We start from the raw sequence: 24495 nt of genomic DNA, 5'->3' as shown, positions 1-24495 counted from the left end.
TTCTCCAAGCTCCAGCAGGTGGGAGAAGCCTGGAAAGGCCGGGATGCGACACTCACCCTGGGGCCCATTTCACCCGGAGGGCCGGGATCGCCTGGAAAGCCAACGGGACCCTGGGAAAGAGAGTCGGTAGCCGGAGGGGATGCCAACAGGACCTCAAGCCATCCTGCTGTGAACACTCCCTGCTCCCTCCTCGTGTTCCCAGATCCCAGGGGACTCTAAATCCTCCTGGATTGAGTCCTCTCCATGTTCCCTGCATCCCAAGAGATCCCAAACATTCCTGTTCTGAACCATCTCTGTGTTCCCCAAATCCCAAACCTTCCTAGTGTGAACGCTCCCTGCTTCCTCTCCATGTTCCCCACATCCCAAACCTTCCTGGAGCAAATCTTCCCTCTCCGTGTTCCGGAATCCCAAACCATCCTGGTGTGAATGCTCCCTGCTCCCTCCTCATGTTCCCAAATCCCAAGGGACTCTAAATCCTCCTGGAGAAAGTTCTCTCCATGTTCCCTGCATCCCAAGAGATCCCAAACCTTCCTGGTGAGAACCCTTTCCATGTTCCCCAAATCCCAAACCATCCTGGTGTGAACACTCCCTGCTCCCTCTCCAAGTTCCCAACATCCCAAACCTTCCTGGTGAGAACCCTTTCCATATTCCCTGAATTCCAGACCTTCCTGGTGTAAATGCTCCCTGCTCCCTCTCCCTATCCCCCACATCCAAAACCTTCCTGGAGCGAATCCTCCTTCTCCGTGTTCCCCACATCCCAACCCTTCCTGGCGTGAACGCTCCCTGCTCCCTCTCCGTGACCCCCACATCCCGTGGGATTCACTCCACTCACGGGGTTCCCTTTGGGTCCGTCATCTCCGGGAGGTCCTTTCCCCCCGGGAGGTCCGGCTTCTCCGGCTGCTCCGGCCTCTCCCTTCTCTCCTCGCTCTCCTCGTGGTCCCTGCGGAGCGCGGTGGGATCAGCGTCGGAGCCGGGGGATGTGGGAAACGGGAGGCCCTGCCCGCACTCACCTTCACTCCCGGCTCCCCTTGGATTCCCGGCACTCCGGATTCACCGGGATCACCCTAAAATGGGAGCAGAAAGGGGTCAAGTGAATCCCAATGGACACGGAGCGAATCCCGATGGACGGGGAGTGAATCCCAATGTCAAGGAGTGAATCCCAGTGTGTGGGGAGTCAATCTCGATGAATGGGGAGTGAATCCCAATGGATGGGGAGCGAATCCCAATGGATGGAAAGTGAATCCCGATGGATGGAAAGTGAATCCCAATGGATGGAGAGTGAATCCCGATGGATGGGGAGTCAATCCCGATGGATGGGGAGTCAATCCCGATGGAAAGGGAGTGAATCCTTATGTCTGGGGAGTGAATCCCGATGGATGGGGAGCGAATCCCGATGGATGGAAAGGGAATCCCGATGGATGGGGAGTCAATCCCGATGGATGGGGAGTCAATCCCAATGGAAAGGGAGTGAATCCTTATGTCTGGGGAGTGAATCCCGATGGATGGGGAGTGAATCCCGATGGATGGGGAGTCAATCCCGACGGAAAGGGAGTGAATCCTTATGTCTGGGGAGTGAATCCCGATGGATGGGGAGCGAATCCCGATGGATGGAAAGTGAATCCCGATGGATGGGGAGCGAATCCCAAGGGATGGGGAGCAAATCCCAATGGATGGGGAGTGAATCCCAATGGATGGGGAGTGAATCCAAATGTCAGGGAGCAAATCCCAACAGACAGGGAGTGAACCCCAGTGTGTGGGGAGTGAATCCCGATGAATGGAGACTGAATCCCAATGGATGGAGAGTGAATCCCGATGGATGGGGAGTCAATCCCGATGGAAAGGGAGCGAATCCCGATGGATGGGGAGTCAATCCCAATGGAAAGGGAGTGAATCCTTATGTCTGGGGAGTGAATCCCGATGGATGGGGAGTGAATCCCGATGGATGGGGAGTCAATCCCGATGGAAAGGGAGTGAATCCTTATGTCTGGGGAGTGAATCCCGATGGATGGGGAGCGAATCCCGATGGATGGAAAGGGAATCCCGATGGATGGAGAGTGAATCCCGATGGATGGGGAGTCAATCCCGATGGATGGGGAGTCAATCCCGATGGAAAGGGAGTGAATCCTTATGTCTGGGGAGTGAATCCCGATGGATGGGGAGCGAATCCCGATGGATGGAAAGGGAATCCCGATGGATGGAGAGTGAATCCCGATGGATGGGGAGTCAATCCCAACGGAAAGGGAGTGAATCCTTATGTCTGGGGAGTGAATCCCGATGGATGGGGAGCGAATCCCGATGGATGGAAAGTGAATCCCGATGGATGGGGAGCGAATCCCAAGGGATGGGGAGCAAATCCCAATGGATGGGGAGCGAATCCCAATGGATGGGGAGCGAATCCCAATGTCAGGGAGCAAATCCCAACGGACAGGGAGTGAACCCCAGTGTGTGGGGAGGGAATCCTGATGAATGGAGACTGAATCCCAATGGATGGAGGGTGAATCCCAATGGATGAGGAGTCAATCCCAATGAAAAGGGAGTGAATCCTTATGTCTGGGGAGTGAATCCCGATGAATGGAGACTGAATCCCAATGGATGGAGAGTGAATCCAAACCGATGGGGAGTCAATCCCAATGGAAAGGGAGCGAATCCCGATGGATGGGGAGTCAATCCCAATGGAAAGGGAGCGAATCCCGATGGATGGGGAGTCAATGCCAATGGAAAGGGAGTGAATCCTTATGTCTGGGGGGTGAATCCCAATGGATGGGAAGTGAATCCAAATGTCAGGGAGCAAATCCCGACAGACAGGGAGTGAACCCCAGTGTGTGGGGAGTGAATCCTGATGAATGGAGACTGAATCCCTATGGATGGAGAGTGAATCCCAATGGATGGGGAGTGAATCCCGATGGATGGGGAGTCAATCCCAATGGAAAGGGAGTGAATCCTTATGTCTGGGGAGTGAATCCCGATGGATGGGGAGCGAATCCTGATGGATGGAAAGTGAATCCCGATGGATGGGGAGCAAATCCCAAGGGATGGGGAGTGAATCCAAATGTCAGGGAGCAAATCCCAACGGACAGGGAGTGAAGCCCAGTGTGTGGGGAGGGAATCCCGATGAATGGAGACTGAATCCCAATGGATGGAGAGTGAATCCCGATGGATGGGGAGTCAATCCCGATGGAAAGGGAGCGAATCCCGATGGATGGGGAGTCAATCCCGATGGAAAGGGAGCGAATCCCGATGGATGGGGAGTCAATCCCAATGGAAAGGGAGTGAATCCTTATGTCTGGGGAGTGAATCCCAATGGATGGGAAGTGAATCCAAATGTCAGGGAGCAAATCCCGACGGACAGGGAGTGAACCCCAGTGTGTGGGGAGGGAATCCTGATGAATGGAGACTGAACCCCAATGGATGGGGAGTCAATCCCGATGGAGAGGGAGTGAATCCTTATGTTTGGGGAGTGAATCCCGATGGATGGGGAGCAATTTTCAGCGGATTGGGAGTGAATCCCAAAGTAGGGTGAGTGAATCCCAATGTGTGGGAAGTGAATCCCAATGTCAGGGACAGAATCCCAATGGATGGGGAGTCAATCCCAATGGAAAGGGAGTGAATCCTGATATCTGGGGAGTGAATCCCAATGGATGGAGACTGAATCCCAATGGATGGAGAGCGTCCCTATGGATGGGGAGTGAATCCCAATGGAAAGGGAGTGAATCCCGATGGATGGGGAGTCAATCCCGATGGAAAGGAAGCAAATCCCAATGGATGGGGAGTCAATCCCAATGGAAAGGGAGTGAATCCCGATGGATGGGGAGTGAATCCCAATGGATGGGGAGTGAATCCTAATGGATGGGGAGTGACTCCAAATGTGTGGGGAGCAAATCCCAGTGGATGTGGGGGAGTGAATCCCAGTGGATAGGGAGCGAATTCCAGTGTATGGAGAATGAATCCAAATGGATGGGGAGCAAATTCCAGCAGATGGGGAGTGATTCCCACTGTGTGGGGAGTGAATCCCAGTGGAAAGGGAGTGAATCCTGATGTCTGGGGAGTGAATCCCAATGGATGAGGAGCAAATCCCAGTGGATGATGGATGGGGAGTGAATCCCGATGGATTAGGAGCGAATCCCAGTGTGGGGGACTTTACCTTCTCTCCAGGAGGTCCCAGATTCCCAACACCTCCGGGGGGTCCTTGAGGTCCCTGTGGGATCGGTGGAACAGGAGTCACTCCTTGTCCCATATAAATGGGATGGAGGAATCCGGAGTCACTCCTCATCCCATATAACAGGGTGGGGTTTGGGGGTCACTCACATCAGCTCCGGAGGCTCCTGCGGGTCCGCGGGGGCCGGGAGGCCCGGGGGGTCCCTGTGGGGAGGAAGAGGAGGGTGAGGCCGATGTGGGGGGGCTCCATCCCGGAGCCGTGGGGCAGGATGGGGGGGATGGGACACTCACCATGGGGCCAACGTCGCCCGTCTCGCCCTTCTCGCCTGCTGGGCCCGGCAAACCCTGCGGGGGGACAGGGGGATGTGGGGCAGAAGGGGGATGTGGGGCGGAAGGGGAGATGTGGGGCAGAAAGGGGGATGTGGGGCAGGGTATGTGGGGCAGAAAGGGGGATGTGGGGCAGAAGGGGGGTTGTGGGGCAGGAGGGGGGATGTGGGGCAGGGGGGATGTGGGGCAGAAGGGTGGATGTGGGGCAGAAGGGGGGATGTGGGGCAGGGGGGGTTGTGGGGCAGGAGGGGGATGTGGGGCAGAAGGGGGGATGTGGGGCAGAAGGGGGGATGTGGGGCAGGAGGGGGGATGTGGGGCAGGGGGGATGTGGGGCAGAAGGGTGGATGTGGGGCAGAAGGGGGGATGTGGGGCAGGGGGGGTTGTGGGGCAGGAGGGGGATGTGGGGCAGAAGGGGGGATGTGGGGCAGAAGGGGGGATGTGGGGCAGTTGTGGGGCAGAAAGGGGGATGTGGGACAGGGGGTGATGTGGGGCAGAAGGGGGGGATGTGGGGCAGAAGGGGGATATGGGGCAGCTGTGGGGCAGGGGGATGTGGGGCAGAAAGGGGGATGTGGGACAGAAGGGGGGATGTGGGGCTGGTGGGGGATGTGGGGCGGGGGGGATGTGGGGCAGAAAGGGGGATGTGGGGCAGGAGGGGGGATGTGGGGCAGAAGGGGGGATGTGGGGCTGGTGGGGGATGTGGGGCGGGGGGGATGTGGGGCAGAAAGGGGGATGTGGGGCAGAAGGGGGGATGTGGGGCAGAAAGGGGGATGTGGGGCTGGGGGTGTTGTGGGGTACGGGGAGTTGTGGGGCAGAAGGGGGATGTGGGGCAGCTGTGGGTCAGGGGGATGTGGGGCAGAAGAGGGGATGTGGGGTAGGAGGGGGATGTGGGGCAGTTGTGGGGCAGGGGGGATGTGGGTCACGGGGGGATGTGGGGCAGCTGTGGGGCAGGGTGGGGTGGCCGTGGGGCAGCTGTGGGTCAGCAGGGGCCACGGGGGTCGCTGTGGGGCAGCTGTGGGGCAGCGTGAGCGGCCGTGGGGCAGGGCTGACCTGCAGGCCGATGGGGCCGGGGGCCCCGTTGAAGCCGCGCGTCCCCTCGTCCCCCTTGGCTCCAAAGCTGCCTTGGGGCCCTCGAGCCCCCGGAGCCCCGTCCACACCCTGGGGACAAACACCTCGTCGGGGACACCACCAGGGACCCACCACCAGGGTCCCATCGTGGTCCCATCATCAGGGTTCCATCACATCTCAACATCATGGTCCCATCATCATGGTTCCACCATATCTCAACCTCATGGTCCCATCATCATGGTTCCATCATATCTCAACCTCATGGTCCCATCATCATGGTTCCATCATATCTCAACCTCATGGTTCCATCATATCTCAACCTCATGGTCCCATCATCATGGTTCCATCATATCTTAACATCATGGTCCCACCATGGTTCCATCATATCTCAACATCATGGTCCCATCATCATGGTTCCATCATATCTCAACCTCATGGTCCCATCATCATGGTTCCATCACATCTCAAACTCATGGTTCCATGATGGTTCCATCACATCTCAACGTCATGGTCCCATCATGGTCCCAATGTCAGAGTCCCAACGTCATTGTCCCACCATGATGGTCCCAAGTCATGTTTCCAACAGCTTCATCCCCTCAAAGTGGTCCCACGTTCTGGTCCCAGTGTCATGGTCCCAGCGTCATGGTCCCAAGTCATGGTCCCACCATGGTCCCACTATCATGGTTCCATCAGATCTCAACATCATGGTCCCACCATGGTTCCAACTTCATGGCCTCATCATATGTCAATGTCTTGGCCCCATCATGGTCCCGTAATCATGGTCCCACCACCATGGTTCCATCACATCTCAACATTATGGTCCCATCATCATGGTTCCATCATATCTCAACATCATGGTCCCATCATCATGGTTCCATCACATCTCAACATCATCATCCTGTCATGGTCCCATAATCACGGTCCCAACTTTGTGGTCCCATCACATCTCAACATCATGGTCCCAAGTCATGTTTCCAACACCATCGTCCCCTCAACATGGTCCCACGTTCTTGTCCCAAGTCCTGGTCCCACCACGGACCCACCATCCCGGTCCCACCCTCGTCCCACCCCGGGTCACTCACTGCAGCTCCAGGTTGTCCAACCGACCCGATGGGTCCAGGAGGTCCAGGAGGACCCTGGGAGAGAGGAAAGGGTCAGCGAGGACAGGGGGTGGACGCTGGGGACCCTTGGTGGGGATCCTCGTGGCGGGGACACGGGGAGGGGACACGGGGAGGGGACATGGGGAGGGGACACTCACGTGCTCGCCCTTGTTGCCCTTGGTCCCCTTCTGTCCAGGTTCTCCCACCTCGCCCTGGGGGGACAATCGGGGGGCTCAGCCCCAGGGTTGGGGGGCACGGGGACACGGGGGGGTTGGGAGGGGACATCTCACCTTGTCACCGTCCTCACCGGGGCCACCAGGAGGACCTGCCGGACCAGGGAGCCCCACGGGACCCTGGAGGCCGTCGCGGCCGGCGGGACCTCCGGGACCCTTCTCGCCCTGGAAAGTGGGAACGGGGTGAGGGGGCAGGTGGGACCCCAAAATGACATCACCAGGTGAGAACTTATTGCGATATCCCCTGGTGGGACTCCATCACGACGTCCCCTGGTGGGACCCCATCACAACGTCCCCAGGTAGGACCCCATCACGATGTCCCAGGTGAGACCCCCACACAACATCCCCAAGAGGGGCCCCAAAATGACATCCCCAGGTGGGACCCCATCTCCCCAGGTGTGTCCCCATCTCCCCAGGTGGGACCCCGTCACAATATCCCAGGTGGGACCCCATCTCCCCAGGTGGGTCCCCATCGTGATGTCCCCAGGTGGGTCCCCTTCTCCCCAGGTGAGACCCCATTGCGATATCCCCAGGTGGGACCCCATCTCCCCAGGTGGGACCCCATAGCAATGTCCCCAGGTGGGACCCCATCGCCCCAGATGTGTCTCCATCTCCTCAGGTGGGACCCCATCATGACATCTCCAGGTGGGACCCCATCTTCCCAGGTGGGACCCCATCACCATCTCCCCAGGTGGGACCCCATCGTGATGTCCCCAGGTGTGTTCCCCTCTCCCCAGGTGTGTCCCCATCTCCCCAGGTGGGACTCCAATGCAACATCCCCAGGTGGGACCCCATGTCCCCAGGTAGGATCCCATCACGATATCCCAGGTGGGACCCAATCTCCCCAGGTGGGACCCCATCACGATGTCCCCAGGTGAGACCCCATCTCCCCAGGTGGGACCACATCATGATGTCCCCTGGTGGGACCCCATCACCATCTCCCCAGGTGGGACCCCATCGTGATGCCCCCAGGTGGGTTCCCCTCTCTCCAGGTGGGACCCCAATGCAACATCCCCAGGTGGGACCCCATCACGATGTCCCCAGGTGGGACCCCATCTCCTCAGGTGGGACCCCATCACGATGTCCCAGGTGGGTCCCCAGGTGCCCCCCCCACTCACGGGAACTCCCTTCTCCCCCGCGGGGCCCGGTGGCCCCTGGGGTCCTGGTCGTCCTGGGGGCCCAACGGGGCCACCGAGCCCGGGGCCTCCTCGCTCGCCAGGGGAGCCCTGGGGGGACAGGGGGGGGTCACTGGGAGCACTGGGAATGGGATGGGGGGGGCACTGGGAGCACTGGGATGCAGATTGGGGGCCACTGGGATGGGGATAGGGGGATACTGGGAGCACTGGGATGGAAATGGGAGGGCACTGGGAGCACTGGGATGGAAATGGGGGGGCACTGGGAGTACTGGGATCAGGATGGGGGGCACTGGGAACACTGGGATCACAAGGTGGGGGTGATGGGAGCACTGGGATTGGGATGGGGGGACACTGGGGGCACTGGGATGGGGATAGGGGGATACTGGGAGCACTGGGATGGAGATGGGAGGGCACTGGGAGCACTGGGATCAGGATGGGGGGCACTGGGAACACTGGGATCACAAGGTGGGGGTGATGGGAGCACTGGGATTGAGATGGGGGGGCACTGGGGGCACTGGGATGGGGATAGGGGGATACTGGGAGCACTGGGATTGAGATGGGAGGGCACTGGGAGCACTGGGATGGGGATAGGGGGATACTGGGAGCACTGGGATTGAGATGGGAGGGCACTGGGAGCACTGGGATGGGGATAGGGGGATACTGGGAGCACTGGGATTGAGATGGGAGGGCACTGGGAGCACTGGGATGGAAATGGGGGGGCACTGGGAGTACTGGGATCAGGATGGGGGGCACTGGGAACACTGGGATCACAAGGTGGGAGTGATGGGAGCACTGGGATTGGGATGGGGGGACACTGGGGGCACTGGGATGGGGATAGGGGGATACTGGGAGCACTGGGATTGAGATGGGGGGGCACTGGGAGCACTGGGATGGAAATGGGGGGGCACTGGGAGCACTGGGATGGGGATAGGGGGATACTGGGAGCACTGGGATTGAGATGGGAGGGCACTGGGAGCACTGGGATCAGGATGGGGGTGCACTGGGAGGACTGGGAGAACTGGGATCGCAATGGGGGGGGCACTGGGATCACTGGGATAGGGATGGGGGTGCACTGGGAGAACTGGGATCAGGATGGGGGTGCTACTGGGAGCACTGGGAGGGGGATAGGGGGGGCATTGGGGGGTTACTGGGAGGTTGATGGGGGGCACTGGGGGTTACTGGGAGCACTGGGAGGGGGACGGAGGGGCACTGGGGGTTACTGGGAGGGGGATGGGGAGGCACTGGGGGTTACTGGGAGCACTGGGGGGGGGGGGTGGTCACTCACCGCTGGTCCGGGGGGTCCCGCGGGGCCCTCGTTGCCCTTCAGTCCGGGGCCGCCCTGGGGGATTTTGGGGTTCAGGGGGAGTTCGGGGGGGTCAGAGGGTTTGGGGGGTTCAGGGAGGTTTGGGGGGTCAGAGGGGTTTGAGGGGGTCGGGGGGTTCAGAGGGATTATGGGGGTCAGGGGGTTTCAGGGTTCAGGGGTGTCAGAGGTTTTTTGGGGTTCAGGGGGTTTGGGGGGTCAAAGGAGTTTGGGGGTTCAGGGGTTTGGGAGGTCAGAGGAGTTTGGGAGGGTTTCGGGGTTCGGGGGCTTTGGGGTTGAGGGGGTTTGGGGGAGTCAGGGTGTTTGGGGGTGGGTTTTGGGGGGTTCAGAGGGATTGGGGGTGTTGGGGGGGTTTGGGGGGTCAGAGGGATTTGGGGGTTCAGGGCGGTTTGGGGGGTTCAGGGAGGTTTGGGGGGTCAGGGGGTTCAGGGGGTCAGGGTGGTTGGGGGGGTTAAGGAGGTTTGGGGGTTCAGGGGAGTTTGGGAGGGTTTCAGGGTTCAGGGGGGTCAGAGGAGTTTTGGGGTTCGAGGGGGTTTGGGGGGTCAAAGGGGTTTGGGAGGTGGGTTTTGGGGGGCTCAGAAGGATTGGGGGGGTCAGAGGGGTTTTGTGGGTTCAGGGGGGTCAGAAGGGTTTGGGGGGTCAAGGAGGTTTGGGGGTTCAGGCGGGTTGGGGGGTCAGGGGAGTTCGGGAGGGTCTCAGGGTTTGGGGAGGTCAGAGGGTTTTTGGGGTTCAGGGAGGTTTGGGAGGTCAAAGGGGTTTGGGGGTTCAGGGTTTTGGGGTGTCAGGGGGTTTGGGGGTGGGGTTTGGGGGGCTCAGAGTGATTGGGGGGTCAGAAGGGTTTAGGGGGTTATGGGGAGTCAGATGGGTTTGGGGGTTCAGAGGGTTTGGGGTTCAGGGAGGTTTGGGGGGTCAGAGGGATTTGGGGGTTCAGGGGGGTTAGGGGGTCAGGGGAGTCCAGGAGGATTTCAGGGTTCGGGGGGGCAGAGGGTTTTGGGGGTTCAGGGGGGTTGGGGGGGTTTTGAGGTTGGGGGTTTGGGGGTTCAGGGTTTTGGGGTTCAGTTTTTGGGGGGTCACTCACCGGGGTGCCCGGCAGCCCCCGCTCCCCCGGGAACCCCCGAAGTCCTGCGGGTCCATCCTTGCCGGGGGGGCCGGGGGGGCCGGGGTCACCCTAGAGACAAAGGGGGGGGGGTCAGCACCCCAAAATACAGCCTGGAACCCCCCCACCCCAAATCCGGGCTGGGAACCCCCAAATGGGGCCTTAGACCCCCCCCTGCACCCCAAAATCAGGGCTGGGACCCCCCCAAATGAGAGCTGGGACCCCCCTGGACCCCAAAATCAGGGCTGGGACCCCCCCCAAATCTTTGCTGGGACCCCCAGATGAGAGCTGGGATCTCCCCTGCACCCCAAAATCAGGGTGAGACCCACCCAAGATGAGGTCTGGGACCACCCTGCACCCCAAAATCAGGGCTGGGACCCCCCAAATCTGTGCTGGCACCCCCTCAGATGAGGGCTGGGCCCCCCCCTGCACCCCAAAATCAGGGCTGAGACCTCCCATATCTGTTCTGGGGGCCCCTAAATGAGAGCTGGGATCCCCCTGCACCCCAAATCCAGGGTGAGATCCCCCCAAATGAAGGCTCGGGCCCCCCCTTGCACCCCAAAATCAGGGCTGGGACACCCCCCCACCTCCAAATCTGTGCCGGGACCCCCCCAAACCCAGGCTGGGACCCCCCAAATGAGGGCTGGGACTCCCCTGCACCCCAAAATCAGGGCTGGGACCCCCTCAAATGAGGTCTGAGACCCTCCCTGCACCCCAAATCCTGGCTGGGACCCCCCCAAATGAGGTCTGAGACCCTCCCTGCACCCCAAACCCAGGCTGGGACCCCCCAAACCCACCTTGGAGCCCCCCCCTCCGCTGGGGCCCGGCAGCCCCTGCTCGCCGGGGGGTCCGGGGGGGCCCGGGTGCCCCCGCTCGCCCCGAGGCCCCGACTCGCCCGCAGCGCCCTGGGACACACCAGTGACACCAGTCACACCAGTGACCCCCCACACCAGTCACACCAGTCACCCCAGTGACCCCCGAACCACGGTCACCAGTCACACCAGTGACCCTCAAACCAGTCACACCAGTCACACCAGTGATCCCCACACCAGTCACCCCAGTCACCCCAGTCACCCCCACCCCAGTAACACCAGTCACATCAGGGACCCCCATACCAGGGACACCAGGGACCCCAGTGACCCCCACACCAGTAAAACCAGTCACACCAGTCCCACCAGTGACCCCCAAACCAGTCACACCAGTCCCACCAGTGACCCCCAAACCAGTCACACCAGTCACACCAGTGACCCCCACACCAGTAACCCCGGTGTCCCCCAAAACCAGTGACACCAGCAACCCACAAACTAGTGATCCCAGTGACCCCCGAACCAGTGACGCCAGTGACCCCCGAACCAGTCGCACCAGTCACACCAGTGAACCCCACACTGGGGACACAAGTCACACCAGTGACCCTCAAACCAGTCACACCAGTGACCCCCACACTAATCACACCAGTTACACCAGTGACCCCCAAACCAGTTACACCAGTGACCCACAAACCAGTCACTCCAGTCACACCAGTGACCCTCACACCAGTCACACCAGTGACCCCCAAACCAGACACACCCGTGACCCTCAAACCAGTTACACCAGTGACCCCCACACCAGTCACACAAGTGACCCCCAAACCAGTCACACCAGTGACCTCAGTGATCCCCAAACCAGTTACACCAGTGACCCCCACACCAGTCACACCAGTCACACCAATGACCCCCACACCAGTCACACCAGTGACCCCCAAACCAGACACACCTGTTGCCCCAGTGACCCTCAAACCAGTCACACTAGTCACACCAGTGACCCCCACACCAGGGACACCAGTGACCCCAGTAACCCCAAACCAGTCTCACCAGTCACACCAGTGACCTCAGTGACCCCCAATCCAGTCACACCAGTGACCCCCAAACCAGTCACACCAGTAACCAACAAACCAGTCACACCAGTTACCCACAAACCAGGGACTCCAGTTACACCAGTGACCCCCACACCAGGGACACCAGTGACCCCCAAACCAGTCACACCAGTGAACCCTGCACCGGGAACACCAGTCACACCAGTGACCCCAAACCAGTCACACCAGTCACACCAGTGAACCCCACACCGGGGACACCAGTCATGCTAGTGAACCCCATACCAGTCACCCCAGTGACCCCCACACCAGTAACACCAGTCACACCAGTGACCCCCACACTGGGGACACCAGTCACACCAGTGACCCCCACACCAGTAACACCAATGAGCCCCAAACCAGTCACACCAGTGACCCCCAAAACAGACACACCAGTCACACCAGTAGCACCCAAACCAGTCACCCCAGTGACCCCCACACCAGGGACACCAGTGACCTCCAAACCAAGGACACCAGTGACCCCAGTAACCCCAAACCAGTAACACCAGTCACACCAGTGACCCCTGAAACAGGGACATCAGTGACATCAGTGACCCCCAAACCAGTTGCACCAGTAACCAACAAACCAGTCACACCAGTTACACACAAACCAGGGACACCAGTTACACCAGTGACCCCCATACCAGGGATAACAGTGACCCCCAAACCAGTCACACTAGTCACACCAGTGACCCCTGAAACAGGCACACCAGTGACCCCAGTGACCCCCAAACCAGTCACACCAGTAACCAAAAACCAGTCACACCAGTTACCCACAAACCAGTCACACCAGTGACTCCCAAAATGGGCACAGTAGTGACCCCAGTGACCCCCAAACCAGTCACACCAGTGACCCCCACACCAGGGACACCAGTGACCCCAGTAAGCCCAAACCAGTAACACCAGTGACCCACAAACCAGTCACACCAGTTACACCAGTGACCCCTGAAACAGGGACATCAGTGACACCAGTGACCCCCAAACCAGTCACACCAGTGACCCCCACACCAGTCACACCAGTTGCCCCAGTGATCCCCAAACCAGTCACACCAGTGACCCACAAACCAGTCACACCAGTTACACCAGTGACCCCCGAAACAGGAACACCAGTGAGCCCCAGACTGGGGACACCAGTCACCCCAGTGACCCTCAAACCAGTCACACCAGTGACCCCCGAACCAGACACACCAGTTGCCCCAGTGACCCTCAAACCAGTCATACCAGTCACACCAGTGACCCCCACACCAGTCACGCCAGTGACCCCCACACTGGGGACACTAGTCACACCAGTGACCCTCAAACCAGTTACACCAGTAACCAACAAACCAGTCACACCAGTTACACACAAACCAGGGACACCAGTTACACCAGTGACCCCCATACCAGGGATACCAGTGACCCCCAAACCAGTCACACCAGTGACCCCTGAAACAGGCACACCAGTGACCCCAGTGACACCCAAACCAGTCACACCAGTGACCCCCCACGCCAGGGACACCAGTGACCCCAGTAAGCCCAAACCAGTAACACCAGTCACACCAGTGACCCCTGAAACAGGGACATCAGTGACACCAGTGACCCCCAAACCAGTCACACCAGTTGCCCCAGTGACCCCCAAACCAGTCACACCAGTGACCCACAAACCAGTCACACCAGTTACACCAGTGACCCCCGAAACAGGAACACCAGTGACCCCCACACTGGGGACACCAGTCACACCAGTGACCCTCAAACCAGTCACACCAGTGACCCCCGAACCAGACACACCAGTTGCCCCAGTGACCCCCAAACCAATCACACCAGTCACACCAGTGACCCACAAACCAGTCACACCAGTTACACCAGTGACCCCCGAAACAGGAACACCAGTGACCCCCACACTGGGGACACCAGTCACACCAGTGACCCTCAAACCAGTCACACCAGTGACCCCCGAACCAGACACACCAGTTGCCCCAGTGACCCCCAAACCAATCACACCAGTCACACGAGTGATCCCCACACCAGTCACACCAGTCACCCCAGTCACACCAGTCACCCCCAAACCAGTCACCCCAGTGACCCCCCACACCAGTCACACCAGTGACCCCCACACCAGGGACACCAGTGACCCCAGTGCCCCCCAAACCAGTCTCCCCAGTGCCTCCCAGTGCCCCCCCCCACCCAGTGCCCCCCCAAACCAGTCTCCCCAGTGCCTCCCAGTGCCCCCCCCACCCAGTGCCCCCCCAAACCAGTCTCCCCAGTGCCTCCCAGTGCCCCCCCTTACCTGGGCCCCCACCACGCCGGGGGGGCCGGGGGGGCCGGCTTTGCCTTGGAAACCCTGGGGGGAGAAAGGGAAACTGGGGGGACTGGGAGGAACTGGGGGGAACTGGGAGGTCACGGGGGGGCACTGGGTGGGGAAAGAACTGGGGAGGAATGGGGGGGGGCACATTTTGGGGGGACTCACCCCCAAATTTGGGGGGTTCAGGGGAGTTGGGTTCAGGGTTTGGAGTTTTGGGATTTGGGGGTTCAGGGTTTTGGGGTTCAGGGGTTTGGAGTTTAGGGTTTGGGGTTCGAGGTTTAAGGTTTAGGGATTTGCGGGTTCAGGGTTTGGGGTTCAGGGTTTGGGGGTTCAGGGTTTGGGGTTTTAGAGTTTGAGGGGTTGGGGTTCAGGGGTTTGAGGTTTTGGGGTTTCAGGATTTGGGGGTTCAGGAGTTGGGGTTTTAGGGTTTGAGGGTTCAGGGTTGAGGGGTTTGGGGGTTCAGAGTTTGAGGTTCAGGGTTTGGGGGTTCAGGCTTTGCAGTTCTGGGTTTGCTGTTCAGAGTTTGGGGTTCAGGGTTTTGGGGTTCAGGGTTTTGGGGTTCAGAGATTGGGGTTCAATGATTGGGGGTTTAGGCTTTGGGGTTCAGGGTTTGGGGTTCAGGGTTTTGGGGTGCAGGGGGTTTAGGGGTTCAGGCTTTGAGGGTTCAGGTTTTGGGGTTCAAGGATTGGGGGTTTAGGCTTTGGGGTTCAGGGTTTGGGGTTCAAGGTTTTGGGGTTCACGCTTTGGGGTTCAGGGTTGGGGGGGTTGGGGTTCAGGATTTGGGGGTTCAGGGTTTGGGGGTTCAAGGTTTGGGGTGTGGGGGGTTTAGGGGTTCAGGCTTTGGGGTTCAGGCTTTGGGGGTTCAGGGTTTGAGGTTCAAGGTTTGGGGTTCAAGGTTTTGGGGTGCAGGGGGCTTTGGGGTTCAGGGTTTGGGATGTAGGGGGTTTAGGGGTTCAGGGTTTGGGGGTTCAGGGTTTGAGGCTCAAGGTTTGGGGTTCAAGGGCTTGGGGTTCGGGCTTTGGGGGTCCAGGGCTTTGGGGTTCAGGGTTTGGGATGCAGGGGGTTTAGGGGTTCAGGGTCTGGGGGTTCAGAGTTTGGGGGTTCAGGGGGGTTCAGGATTTGGGTTTCAGGGTTTGGGAGTTCAGGATTTTGGGGTGCAGGGGGCTTAGGGGTTCAAGGTTTGGGGGTTCAGAGTTTTGGGGTTCAGGGGGGTCACTCACGACGTCTCCACGCTGCCCTGGGTGCCCGGGGACCCCGTCTTTGCCGGGGGGGCCCTGCGGGGGGATGCAAAAAAAGGGGGGGTCGGGGGTGTGTTTGGGGGGGCCCTTGGTGGGGGGGGGCACCCCTGTTTGGGGAGGGGGCACCCCAATACTTACGGGGGGGCCTTTAGGTCCAGGGAAGCCGTTGGGTCCTTGGGGTCCCGGCACGCCCTGAGGTGGGGGAGGTTAGGGGACCCCCTCCTGCACCCCAAAATCCAACCTGGGACGCCCCCCACACCCCAAAATCCAACCTGGGACCCCCCCCCCGCACTCCTAAATCCAACCTGGGACCTCTCTCGCACCCCAAAATCCAGGCTGGGACCCCCTAAATGAGGGATGGGTACCCCCCGCACCCCAAAATCCAGGCTGGGACCCCCTTAATGAGGGATGGGTACCCCTCGCACCCCAAAATACAAGCTGGGACCCCCAAAATGAGGATCGGGACACCCTGGCACCCCAAAATCCAATCTGTGGCCCCTTAAATGAGGGCTGGGACCCCCACACACACCCCAAGATCCAACCTGGGACACGCCCCGCACCCCAAAATCCAGGTTAGGACACCCCAAATGAGGGCTGGGGACCCTCTGCACCCCAAAATCCAACCTGGGACTCCCCAGCACCCCAAAATCCAAGCTGGGACCCCCCCAAATGAGGCATGGGGACCCCCCTGCACCCCAAAACCCAAGCTGGGAACCCCCAGATTAGGGCTGGGACCCCTCCCTGCACCCCAAAATCCAGGCTGGGACACCCCCTGCACCCCAAAATCCAGGCTGGGACCCCCCAAATGAGGGTTAGGCCCCCCCCCTGCACCCCAAAATCCCCTCTGCCCCCCCAAATCCCAGTGCCCCCCTCACCCTCTCGCCGGGGGGGCCGGGGGGGCCGTCGCTGCCCGAGGTGCCCTGGGGGGGGGGAAAAAGTGGGGGTGACCCCCCAAGTGTGACCCCTAGTGCCTCCCAGTACCTCCCAGTACCCTCCAGTTTCTTCCCAGTGCCCCCCCCAGTGCCTCCCAGTGCCCCCCCCAATTTTCCCAGTGCCCCCCCAGCACCTCCCAGTGCCCCCCCAGTGTCCCCCAGTGCCTCCCAGTGCCCTCCAGTTCCCTCTCAGTCCCCCCAGTGCCTCCCAGTACCCCCCCAACTGCCCCCCAGTGCCTCCCAGTACCCTCCAGTTTCCTCTCAGTCCCCCCAGTGCCCCCCAGTGTCCCCCAGCGCCTCTCAGTATGCTCCAGTTTCCTCTCAGTCCCCCCCAGTGCCCCCCAACTGCTCCCCAGTGCCCCCCCCAATTGCCCCAGTGCCTCCCAGTGCCTCCCAGTACCCTCCAGTATCCTCCAGTTCCCCCCCAGTGCCCCCCCTACTTCCCCCAGTGCCCCCTCAATTGCCCCAATGACCCCCAGTACCTCCCAGTACCCTCCAGTTCCCCCCCAGTGCCTCCCAGTACCCCCCCAACTGCCCCCCAGTGCCTCCCAGTACCCTCCAGTTCCCTCTCAGTCCCCCCCAGCCCACCCCAGTTCCCCCCCAGTGCCTCCCAGTACCCCCCCAACTGCCCCCCAGTGCCTCCCAGTACCCTCCAGTTTCCTCTCAGCCCCCCCCACTGCCCCCCAGTGCCCCCCCAATTGTCCCCCAGTGCCCCCTCCCAGTGCTCCCAGTGCTCCCAGTCCCCCCACTCACCTTTGCCCCCCCCTTCCCAGTTGCTCCTCTTGGTCCTCGCTGCCCCCTGGGCCCCTGCGGGAAGAGAAAAGGGGGGGAGGGGTTTATGGGGGGGGGGGTCATGAGCCCCCCCTGTACCCCAAAAATACCCCCCCATTCTGCCCCCCCATTCTACCCCCCCAGTTCTCCCAGTTTCCCCTCCCCAGTTCCCTCCAGTTCACCTCCCAGTACCCGCAATCCCCCTCCCAGTGCCCCCCCAACCCATTTTAGGGGGGTCCTTGGTGGGGGGGGTCCAGTTTGGGGGAGTCCCCTCTGTCCCCCCCCCATTTCTGACCCCCCCAAGTGCCCCCCCACCCCATTGCCCCCCAGTTTCCCTCCCAGTTCACCCCCCAGTGACCCCAATTCCTCTCCCAGTGCCCCCCCTAGTCCATTTGGGGGGGGTCCTTGAGTGGGGGGGCTCCCAGTTTGGGGGAGTCCCCTCTGTCCCCGCCCCATTTCTGACCCCCCCAAGTGCCCCCCCACCCCATTGCCCCCCAGTTTCCCTCCCAGTTCACCCCCCAGTGACCCCAATTCCCCTCCTAGTGCCCCCCCCATGCCCCCCCCCAGTACCCCCGACCCATTTTGGGGGGGTCCCCAGTTTTTTGAGGGGGTCCCCAGTTTGGGGGGGGGGTCTCACCGTGGGGCCGCGCTCCCCCCTGCGCCCTGAGGTGCCCGAGGGGCCCTGAAAGAAATGGGGGGGTGGGTCAAAGTGGGGAGGGGAGATATTGGGGGGGGCACCCCCAAACTGGGGGGAACTGGGAGTCAGTGGGAGGGGAATTGGGGGGTAATGGGAGGCACTGGGGGGCACTGGGGAGAACTGGGGGGTAATGGGGGCACTGGGGGGAGCTGGGAGGGGGATTGTGGGGGCACTGGGGGGAACTGGGAGGCACTGGGGGAACTGGGAGTCACTGGGAGGGGTATTGGGGGGCAACTGGGGGAACTGGGAGGCACTGGGGGGAACTGGGAGTGGTATTGGGGGGGCACTGGGGGGAACTGGGAGTCACTGGGAGGGGTATTGGGGGGCACTGGGGGAACTGGGAGGCACTGGGGGGAACTGGGAGTCACTGGGAGGGGTATTGGGGGGGCACTGGGGGAACTGGGAAGCACTGGGGGGAACTGGGAGTCACTGGGAGGGGAACTGGGGGGGCAACTGGGGGAACTGGGAGGCACTGGGGGGAGCTGGTAGTGGTATTGGGGGGGCACTCGGGGAACTGGGAGGCACTGGGGGGAACTGGGAGGCACTGGGAGGGGTATTGGGGGGGCACTGGGGGAACTAGGAGGCCCTGGGGGGAACTGGGAGTCAGTGGGAGGGGAACTGGGGGGGCAACTGGGGGGAACTGGGAGGCACTGGGAGGGGTATTGGGGGGGCAACTGGGGGGAACTGGGAGGCACTAGGGGAAGTGGGGGGGGAACTGGGGGGCAACTGGGAGGGGAAGCTGGGGGGCAATGGGAGGCACTGGGGGAACTGGGGGGTAATGGGAGGTACTGGGGGGCCATGAGGAGAACTGGGGGAACTAGGGGGTAATGGGGGGCACTGGGGGGAACTGGGGCAACTGGGGTGGGGGGTAACCAGGTGGAGATTGGGGGGCAACTGGGAGGGGAAACTGGGGGGCAATGGGAGGCACTGGGAGGTACTGGGGGGCACTGGGGGGAACTGGGGGGGGAACCAGGGGTCAATGGGAGGCACTGGGAGGTACTGGGGGGCACTGGAGGGAACTGGGAGGGGAAACTGGGGGTCAATGGGAGGCACTGGGAGGTACTGGGGGGCACTGGGGGGAACTGGGAGGTGAAACTGGGGGTCAATGGGAGGCACTGGGAGGCACTGGGGTAACTGGGGTGGGGGGGGAAGCAGGTGGGAATTGGGAGGCAACTGGGAGGGGAAACTGGGGGGCAATGGGAGGCAACTGGGGGAACTGGGAGGCAATGGGGGAGCTGGGGGAAACTGGGGGAACAGGGGGAACTGGGGGGTACTGGGGAGAACTGGGAGGCAACGGAGGAGCTGGGGGCACTGGAGGGAACGGGGGGGAACAGGGGGGAACTGAGAGGCAACTGGGGGAACTGGGAGGCTATGGGGGAACTGGTGTGGGGGGGGGCACTGGGGGGAACTGGGGGAACTGGGGGGCAATGGGGGACCTGGGGGTTAATAGGGAGAACTGGGCGAACTGGGAGGCAATGGGGGGGAACTGGGGGGGAACTGGGGAGCAATGGGGGAGCTGGGGGGAACTGGGGGGAATTGGGAGGTAACTGGGGGGAACTGGGGGTCTCACCCGCGCCCCCTTCTCGCCGTTGGTGCCGGGGAATCCAGGGAAACCCTGTGAGCCCTGGGGGGGGGAGAGGAGTTGGGGGGCAGCCCCACAGAGCACTTGGGGGGCAGCCCCATAGAGAACATGGGGGGCAGCCCCATAGAACACTTGGGGGGCAGCCCCATAGAGCACTTGGGGGGCAGCCCCATAGAGAACATGGGGGGCAGCCCCACAGAGCACTTGGGGGGCAGCCCCATAGAGAACATGGGGGGCAGCCCCATAGAGGCACTTGGGGGGCAGCCCCACAGAGAACATGGGGGGCAGCCCCACAGAGCACTTGGGGGGCAGCCCCATAGAACACTTGGGGGGCAGCCCCACAGCGGCCCCACTCACCTTAGGTCCCTGGCGACCTGGGTAACCGGGTAGACCTGGAACCCCGAGTTTCCCCTGAGGAAAGAGACAGAAGGACACTGGGGACATGGGGACAGAGGGACGTGGGGACAGGGGGATATGGAGGGACAGGGGGACAGGGGGGACAGGGGGACAGGGGGATATGGGGACAGGGAGACATGGGGGACAGGGGGATATGAGGACAGGGGGACATGGGGACAGGGGGATATGGGGACAGGGGGACAGAGGGACATGGGGACATGAACACATAGGACATGGGGACATGGGGACATGGGGACATGGGGACATGGGGACATGGACACATGGGACATGGACACATGGGGACAGGGGGACATGGGGACAGAGGGACATGGGGACATGGACACATGGGACATGGGGACAGGGGGACATGGGGACAGGGGGATATGGGGACATGGGACATGGGGACAGGGGACAGGGGGACAGGGGGACATGGGGACATGGGGACATGGAGGGACATGGGGACATGGGGATATGGGGACATGGGACATGGGGACATGGACACATGGGACATGGGGACAGGGGGACATGGGGACATGGGGACATGGGGACATGGAGGGACATGGGGATATGGGGACATGGGACATGGGACAGAGGGACATGGGGACATGGACACATGGGACATGGGGACAGGGGGACATGGGGATATGGGGACATGGGACATGGGGACATGGAGGGATATGGGGACATGGGGATATGGGGACATGGGGACATGGAGGGACATGGGGACATGGGACATGGGGACAGGGGGACATGGGGATACGGGGACATGGGGATACGGGGACATGGACATGGGGATATGGGGACGTGGGGGACATGGGACATGGGGACGTGGGGGACATGGGGATATGGAGGGACATGGGGACAGGGGGACATGGGGACAGGGGGACGTGGGGACACCCCCCCTCACCTTCTCTCCCGCCGCCCCCAGGGGCCCGGGGTCCCCCATGGGTCCCGTCCGTCCCTTGGGGCCTTCGGGGCCGTCCTCGCCGCGGGCACCGGGGACCCCAACCTCGCCCTGGGGACACGGGGACACCCTGAGTCCCCGACCTGGGACCCCCCTGTGCCCCCCCCCCACACACCCCCAGGTCCCCCCATGTCCCCCCAGGATCCCCCCCAGACCTCCCTGTCCCCCCATATCCCCCCAGTGTCCCCCCAGAACCCCAGGTCCCCCCCATATCCCCTCAGTGTCCCCCTAGATCCCCATCTCCCCTCGTGTCCCCCCAATGTCCCCCCAGACCTCCATGTCCCCCCATGTCCCCCCAGAGTCCCCCCCCAGACCCCCAGGCCCCCCCATGTCCCCCCCCAGACCCCCATGTCCCCCCATGTCCCCTCATGCCTCCCTAATGTCCCCCCAGACCCCCATGTCCCCCCCAATGTCCTCCTGGCCCCTCTACAGCCCCCCCTGCCCCCCAGTGTCCCCTCAGTGTGTCCCCCTGCCCCCCCAGACCCCAGAGTCCCCCCCATGTCCCCCCAATGTGTCCCCCTGCCCCCCAGCCCCCAGAGTCCCTCCCATGTCCCCCCAATGTGTCCCCCCTGCCCCCCCAGCCCCCCCGTGCCCCCCCTCAGCCCCCCATTTTCCCCCCATGTACCCCCCTCCCCAGCCCCCCATGACCCCCCCGTGTCCCCCCAAACTCCCATGCCCCCCCCCTCAGCCCCCCATGTCCCCCCTTTTCCCCCCAACCTCCCATGCCCCCCCCCCCCCAGCCCCCCATGTACCCCCTTTCCCCCCCAGCCCCCCTGTCCCCCCATCCCTGGGGGGGGGTCACATCATGGGCCCCCCCCATACCCTCTCTCCCTTGAGGCCAGCGTCGCCCTTGAGGCCGGGGAACCCTTCCTCGCCCTGGGGGGGGGTGGGGGGGTGGATGATGAGGGGGGGGGGCACAGGGACACCCCCCCCCCCAGCCCCACATGTCCCCCCAAACACCCCCAGCCCACCACACCCCTCGGTGTCCCCCCCACAATGTCCCCATGTGCCCCCCCCCCCCAGACCTAGGGGGGTCTCAGATCTTCGGGGGGGTGGGGGGGGACATTGGGGACCCCCCCCCAGCCCCATGGGACCCCTCAGCCATGCATGTTGCCCCCCAAAACCCAGGGGGTCCCAGATATTGGGGTGGGGGCGACACTGGGGACACCCCCAGCCCCCCCCATGTCCCCCCCCAGACCCAGGGGGTCTCAGATATTGGGGGGGGGGGACGACATGGGACCCCCCCCCAGCCCCATGGGACCCCCCCCATGTCCCCCCCCAGACCCAGGGGGTCTCAGATATTGGGGGGGGGGGACGACATGGGACCCCCCCCCAGCCCCCCATGTCCCCCCAATGTCCCCTCCCAATGTCCCCATGTGTCCCCCCCCAGGACTGGGGTCCAGGTTTTTGGGGTGGGGGGACATTGGGGACCCCCCCCCCCCACCCCACGGGACCCCCCACCCCAGCCCCCCATGTCCCCCCCCTAGACCCATGGGGGGGTCCCAGATCTTGTGCTGGGGGGACATTGGGGACCCCCCATGACCCCCCCCATGTGACCCCCCAGGCCCAGGGGTCCCATATCTTGGAGTGGGGGGACACTGGGGACACCCCCAGCCCCCCCATGTCCCCCCCCCATGTCTAGGGGGTCCCAGATCTTGGGGGGGGGGGGAATATTAGGGACCCCCTCCAGCGCCCCCCCCCCTCTATTTTTGGGGCCCCCCCCACCTTCTCTCCCTTGTGTCCCTTGAGCCCCCGGATGCCGTCCACGCCCTGCAGAGCAAAAATTGGGGTCCCCGTGATGTCACAGCCCCAAATCCACTGGATTTCACCCCAAAATAGGAAAGGGGGCATCCAATGACCCCCCCCCTTCCCCCCCCCCCCGCACCCCAAAACTCACCTTTTCACCGCGGGGACCCGGGTACCCGAGGGGACCTTGGGGACCAGCGGGACCCTGTGGAGAGAGGGGGGGGACAGTGAGGGGACCCCAAGGGACCCCCCCAAAAGTGGAGGGTGGGGGGGACCCCAAAAAGTGGGGTGAGTCCGGATTTGGGGGGGGGTGGTGATTACCTGGTGGCCTTTGGTGCCAGGGGGACCCTCCTTGCCGGGGTGGGCCCTGGGGACAGAGGGACATTGGGGACAGGGGGACATGTGGATATGGGGACACGGGGACATGGGGATATGGGGGACAGGGGGGACATGGAGATATGGGGATATGGGGACAAGGGGACAGGGGACAAGGGGACAAGGGGGACAGGGCAGGGGACAGGGGGACAGGGGGACATTGGGGACAGGGGGACATGGGGGGACATGTGGATATGGGGACAGGGGGACGAGGGGACAGGGGGGACAAGGGGACATGGGACATAGGGACAGGGGGACAGGGGGGACAGGGGGACATGGGGGACATGGGGGACATGGGGACGGGGGGACAAGGGGGACAAGGGGGACATTGGGACATGGGGACATTGGGGACAGGGGGACATGGGGACAGGGGGACAAGGGGGACAAGGGGGACAAGGGGGACAAGGGGACTTGGGGGGACAGGGGGACGGGGGGACAGAGGAGCAGGGGGACGGGGGGACAAGGGGACATGGGGACAGGTGGACATGGAGACATGGGGACATGGAGAAGGGGAACAAGGGGGACATTGGGGACAGGGGGACATGGGACGGGGGCACATGGGGACATGGGGGGACAGGGGGACATGGAGGGGACATTGGGGTACAGGGGTGACTCACGGGGGGGCCGTCAGCTCCGGGCACTCCAGGCAGCCCCGGTTTCCCTTGGGGTCCCTGGAAAAGGGGTGGGGGGGGGAGGGTCAGGGTGAGACCCCCCCATCACCCCCCTCCGCACCCCAAAACTGGGGTCCCAGCACACCCACACCCCAAAACTGGGGTCCCAGCCCCCCTATGACTCCCCAACCTCCCACACCCCAAAACTGGGGTCCCAGCCCCCCCACCTCAAAAACTGGGGTCCCAGCCCCCCTGTGCCCCCCCAGTCTCCCCGCATCCCAAAACTGGAGTCCCAGCCCCCCCACACCCCAAAATTGGGGTCCCAGACACCCCAGCCCCCTCAATCCTCAAAACTGGGGTTCTAGCCCCCCCAGCCCCCCCACCCCCCAAAACTGGGGTCACAGACCCTCCCTGCACCCCAAAACTGGGGTCCCAGCCCCCCCAGTACCACCCACACCCCAAAACTGGAGTCCCAACCACCCCAGTCCCCCACACCCCACTCCCCAAAACTGGGGTCCCAGCCCCCTCAGCCCCCTCACTCCTCAAAACTGGGGTCCTAACCCCCCCAGCCCCCCAAAATT

General features: G+C 62.5%; 1 protein-coding gene across 1 annotated transcript in view; it reads right to left on the bottom strand.

The window, feature by feature from the left end:
• The window catches only part of LOC138733875 (collagen alpha-2(XI) chain-like), a gene marked incomplete at its 5' end in the record, with an annotated part of 32224 nt that extends 8250 nt beyond the window's left edge, over positions 1-23974 (bottom strand). The window contains 28 exons of the mRNA XM_069881384.1: positions 57-110; positions 833-940; positions 1011-1064; positions 4142-4195; positions 4306-4359; positions 4447-4500; positions 5530-5637; positions 6630-6683; positions 6806-6859; positions 6938-7045; positions 7999-8106; positions 9302-9355; positions 10416-10505; positions 11231-11338; positions 14588-14641; positions 15823-15876; positions 15979-16032; positions 16716-16760; positions 17526-17579; positions 18181-18225; positions 19811-19864; positions 20180-20233; positions 21126-21233; positions 22005-22058; positions 22908-22952; positions 23080-23133; positions 23250-23295; positions 23921-23974. Coding sequence (XP_069737485.1) covers positions 57-110; positions 833-940; positions 1011-1064; positions 4142-4195; positions 4306-4359; positions 4447-4500; positions 5530-5637; positions 6630-6683; positions 6806-6859; positions 6938-7045; positions 7999-8106; positions 9302-9355; positions 10416-10505; positions 11231-11338; positions 14588-14641; positions 15823-15876; positions 15979-16032; positions 16716-16760; positions 17526-17579; positions 18181-18225; positions 19811-19864; positions 20180-20233; positions 21126-21233; positions 22005-22058; positions 22908-22952; positions 23080-23133; positions 23250-23295; positions 23921-23974 — 1837 coding nt within the window. The remainder of the gene's footprint in view (positions 1-56; positions 111-832; positions 941-1010; positions 1065-4141; positions 4196-4305; positions 4360-4446; positions 4501-5529; positions 5638-6629; positions 6684-6805; positions 6860-6937; positions 7046-7998; positions 8107-9301; positions 9356-10415; positions 10506-11230; positions 11339-14587; positions 14642-15822; positions 15877-15978; positions 16033-16715; positions 16761-17525; positions 17580-18180; positions 18226-19810; positions 19865-20179; positions 20234-21125; positions 21234-22004; positions 22059-22907; positions 22953-23079; positions 23134-23249; positions 23296-23920) is intronic.
• Between the last annotated feature and the right edge of the window lie 521 nt (positions 23975-24495).

Source organism: Phaenicophaeus curvirostris, unplaced genomic scaffold, assembly GCF_032191515.1.
Source record: "Phaenicophaeus curvirostris isolate KB17595 unplaced genomic scaffold, BPBGC_Pcur_1.0 scaffold_44, whole genome shotgun sequence".
Taxonomy (NCBI): Eukaryota; Metazoa; Chordata; class Aves; order Cuculiformes; family Cuculidae; genus Phaenicophaeus; species Phaenicophaeus curvirostris.
This window is presented reverse-complemented; position numbering and strand designations above follow the sequence as displayed.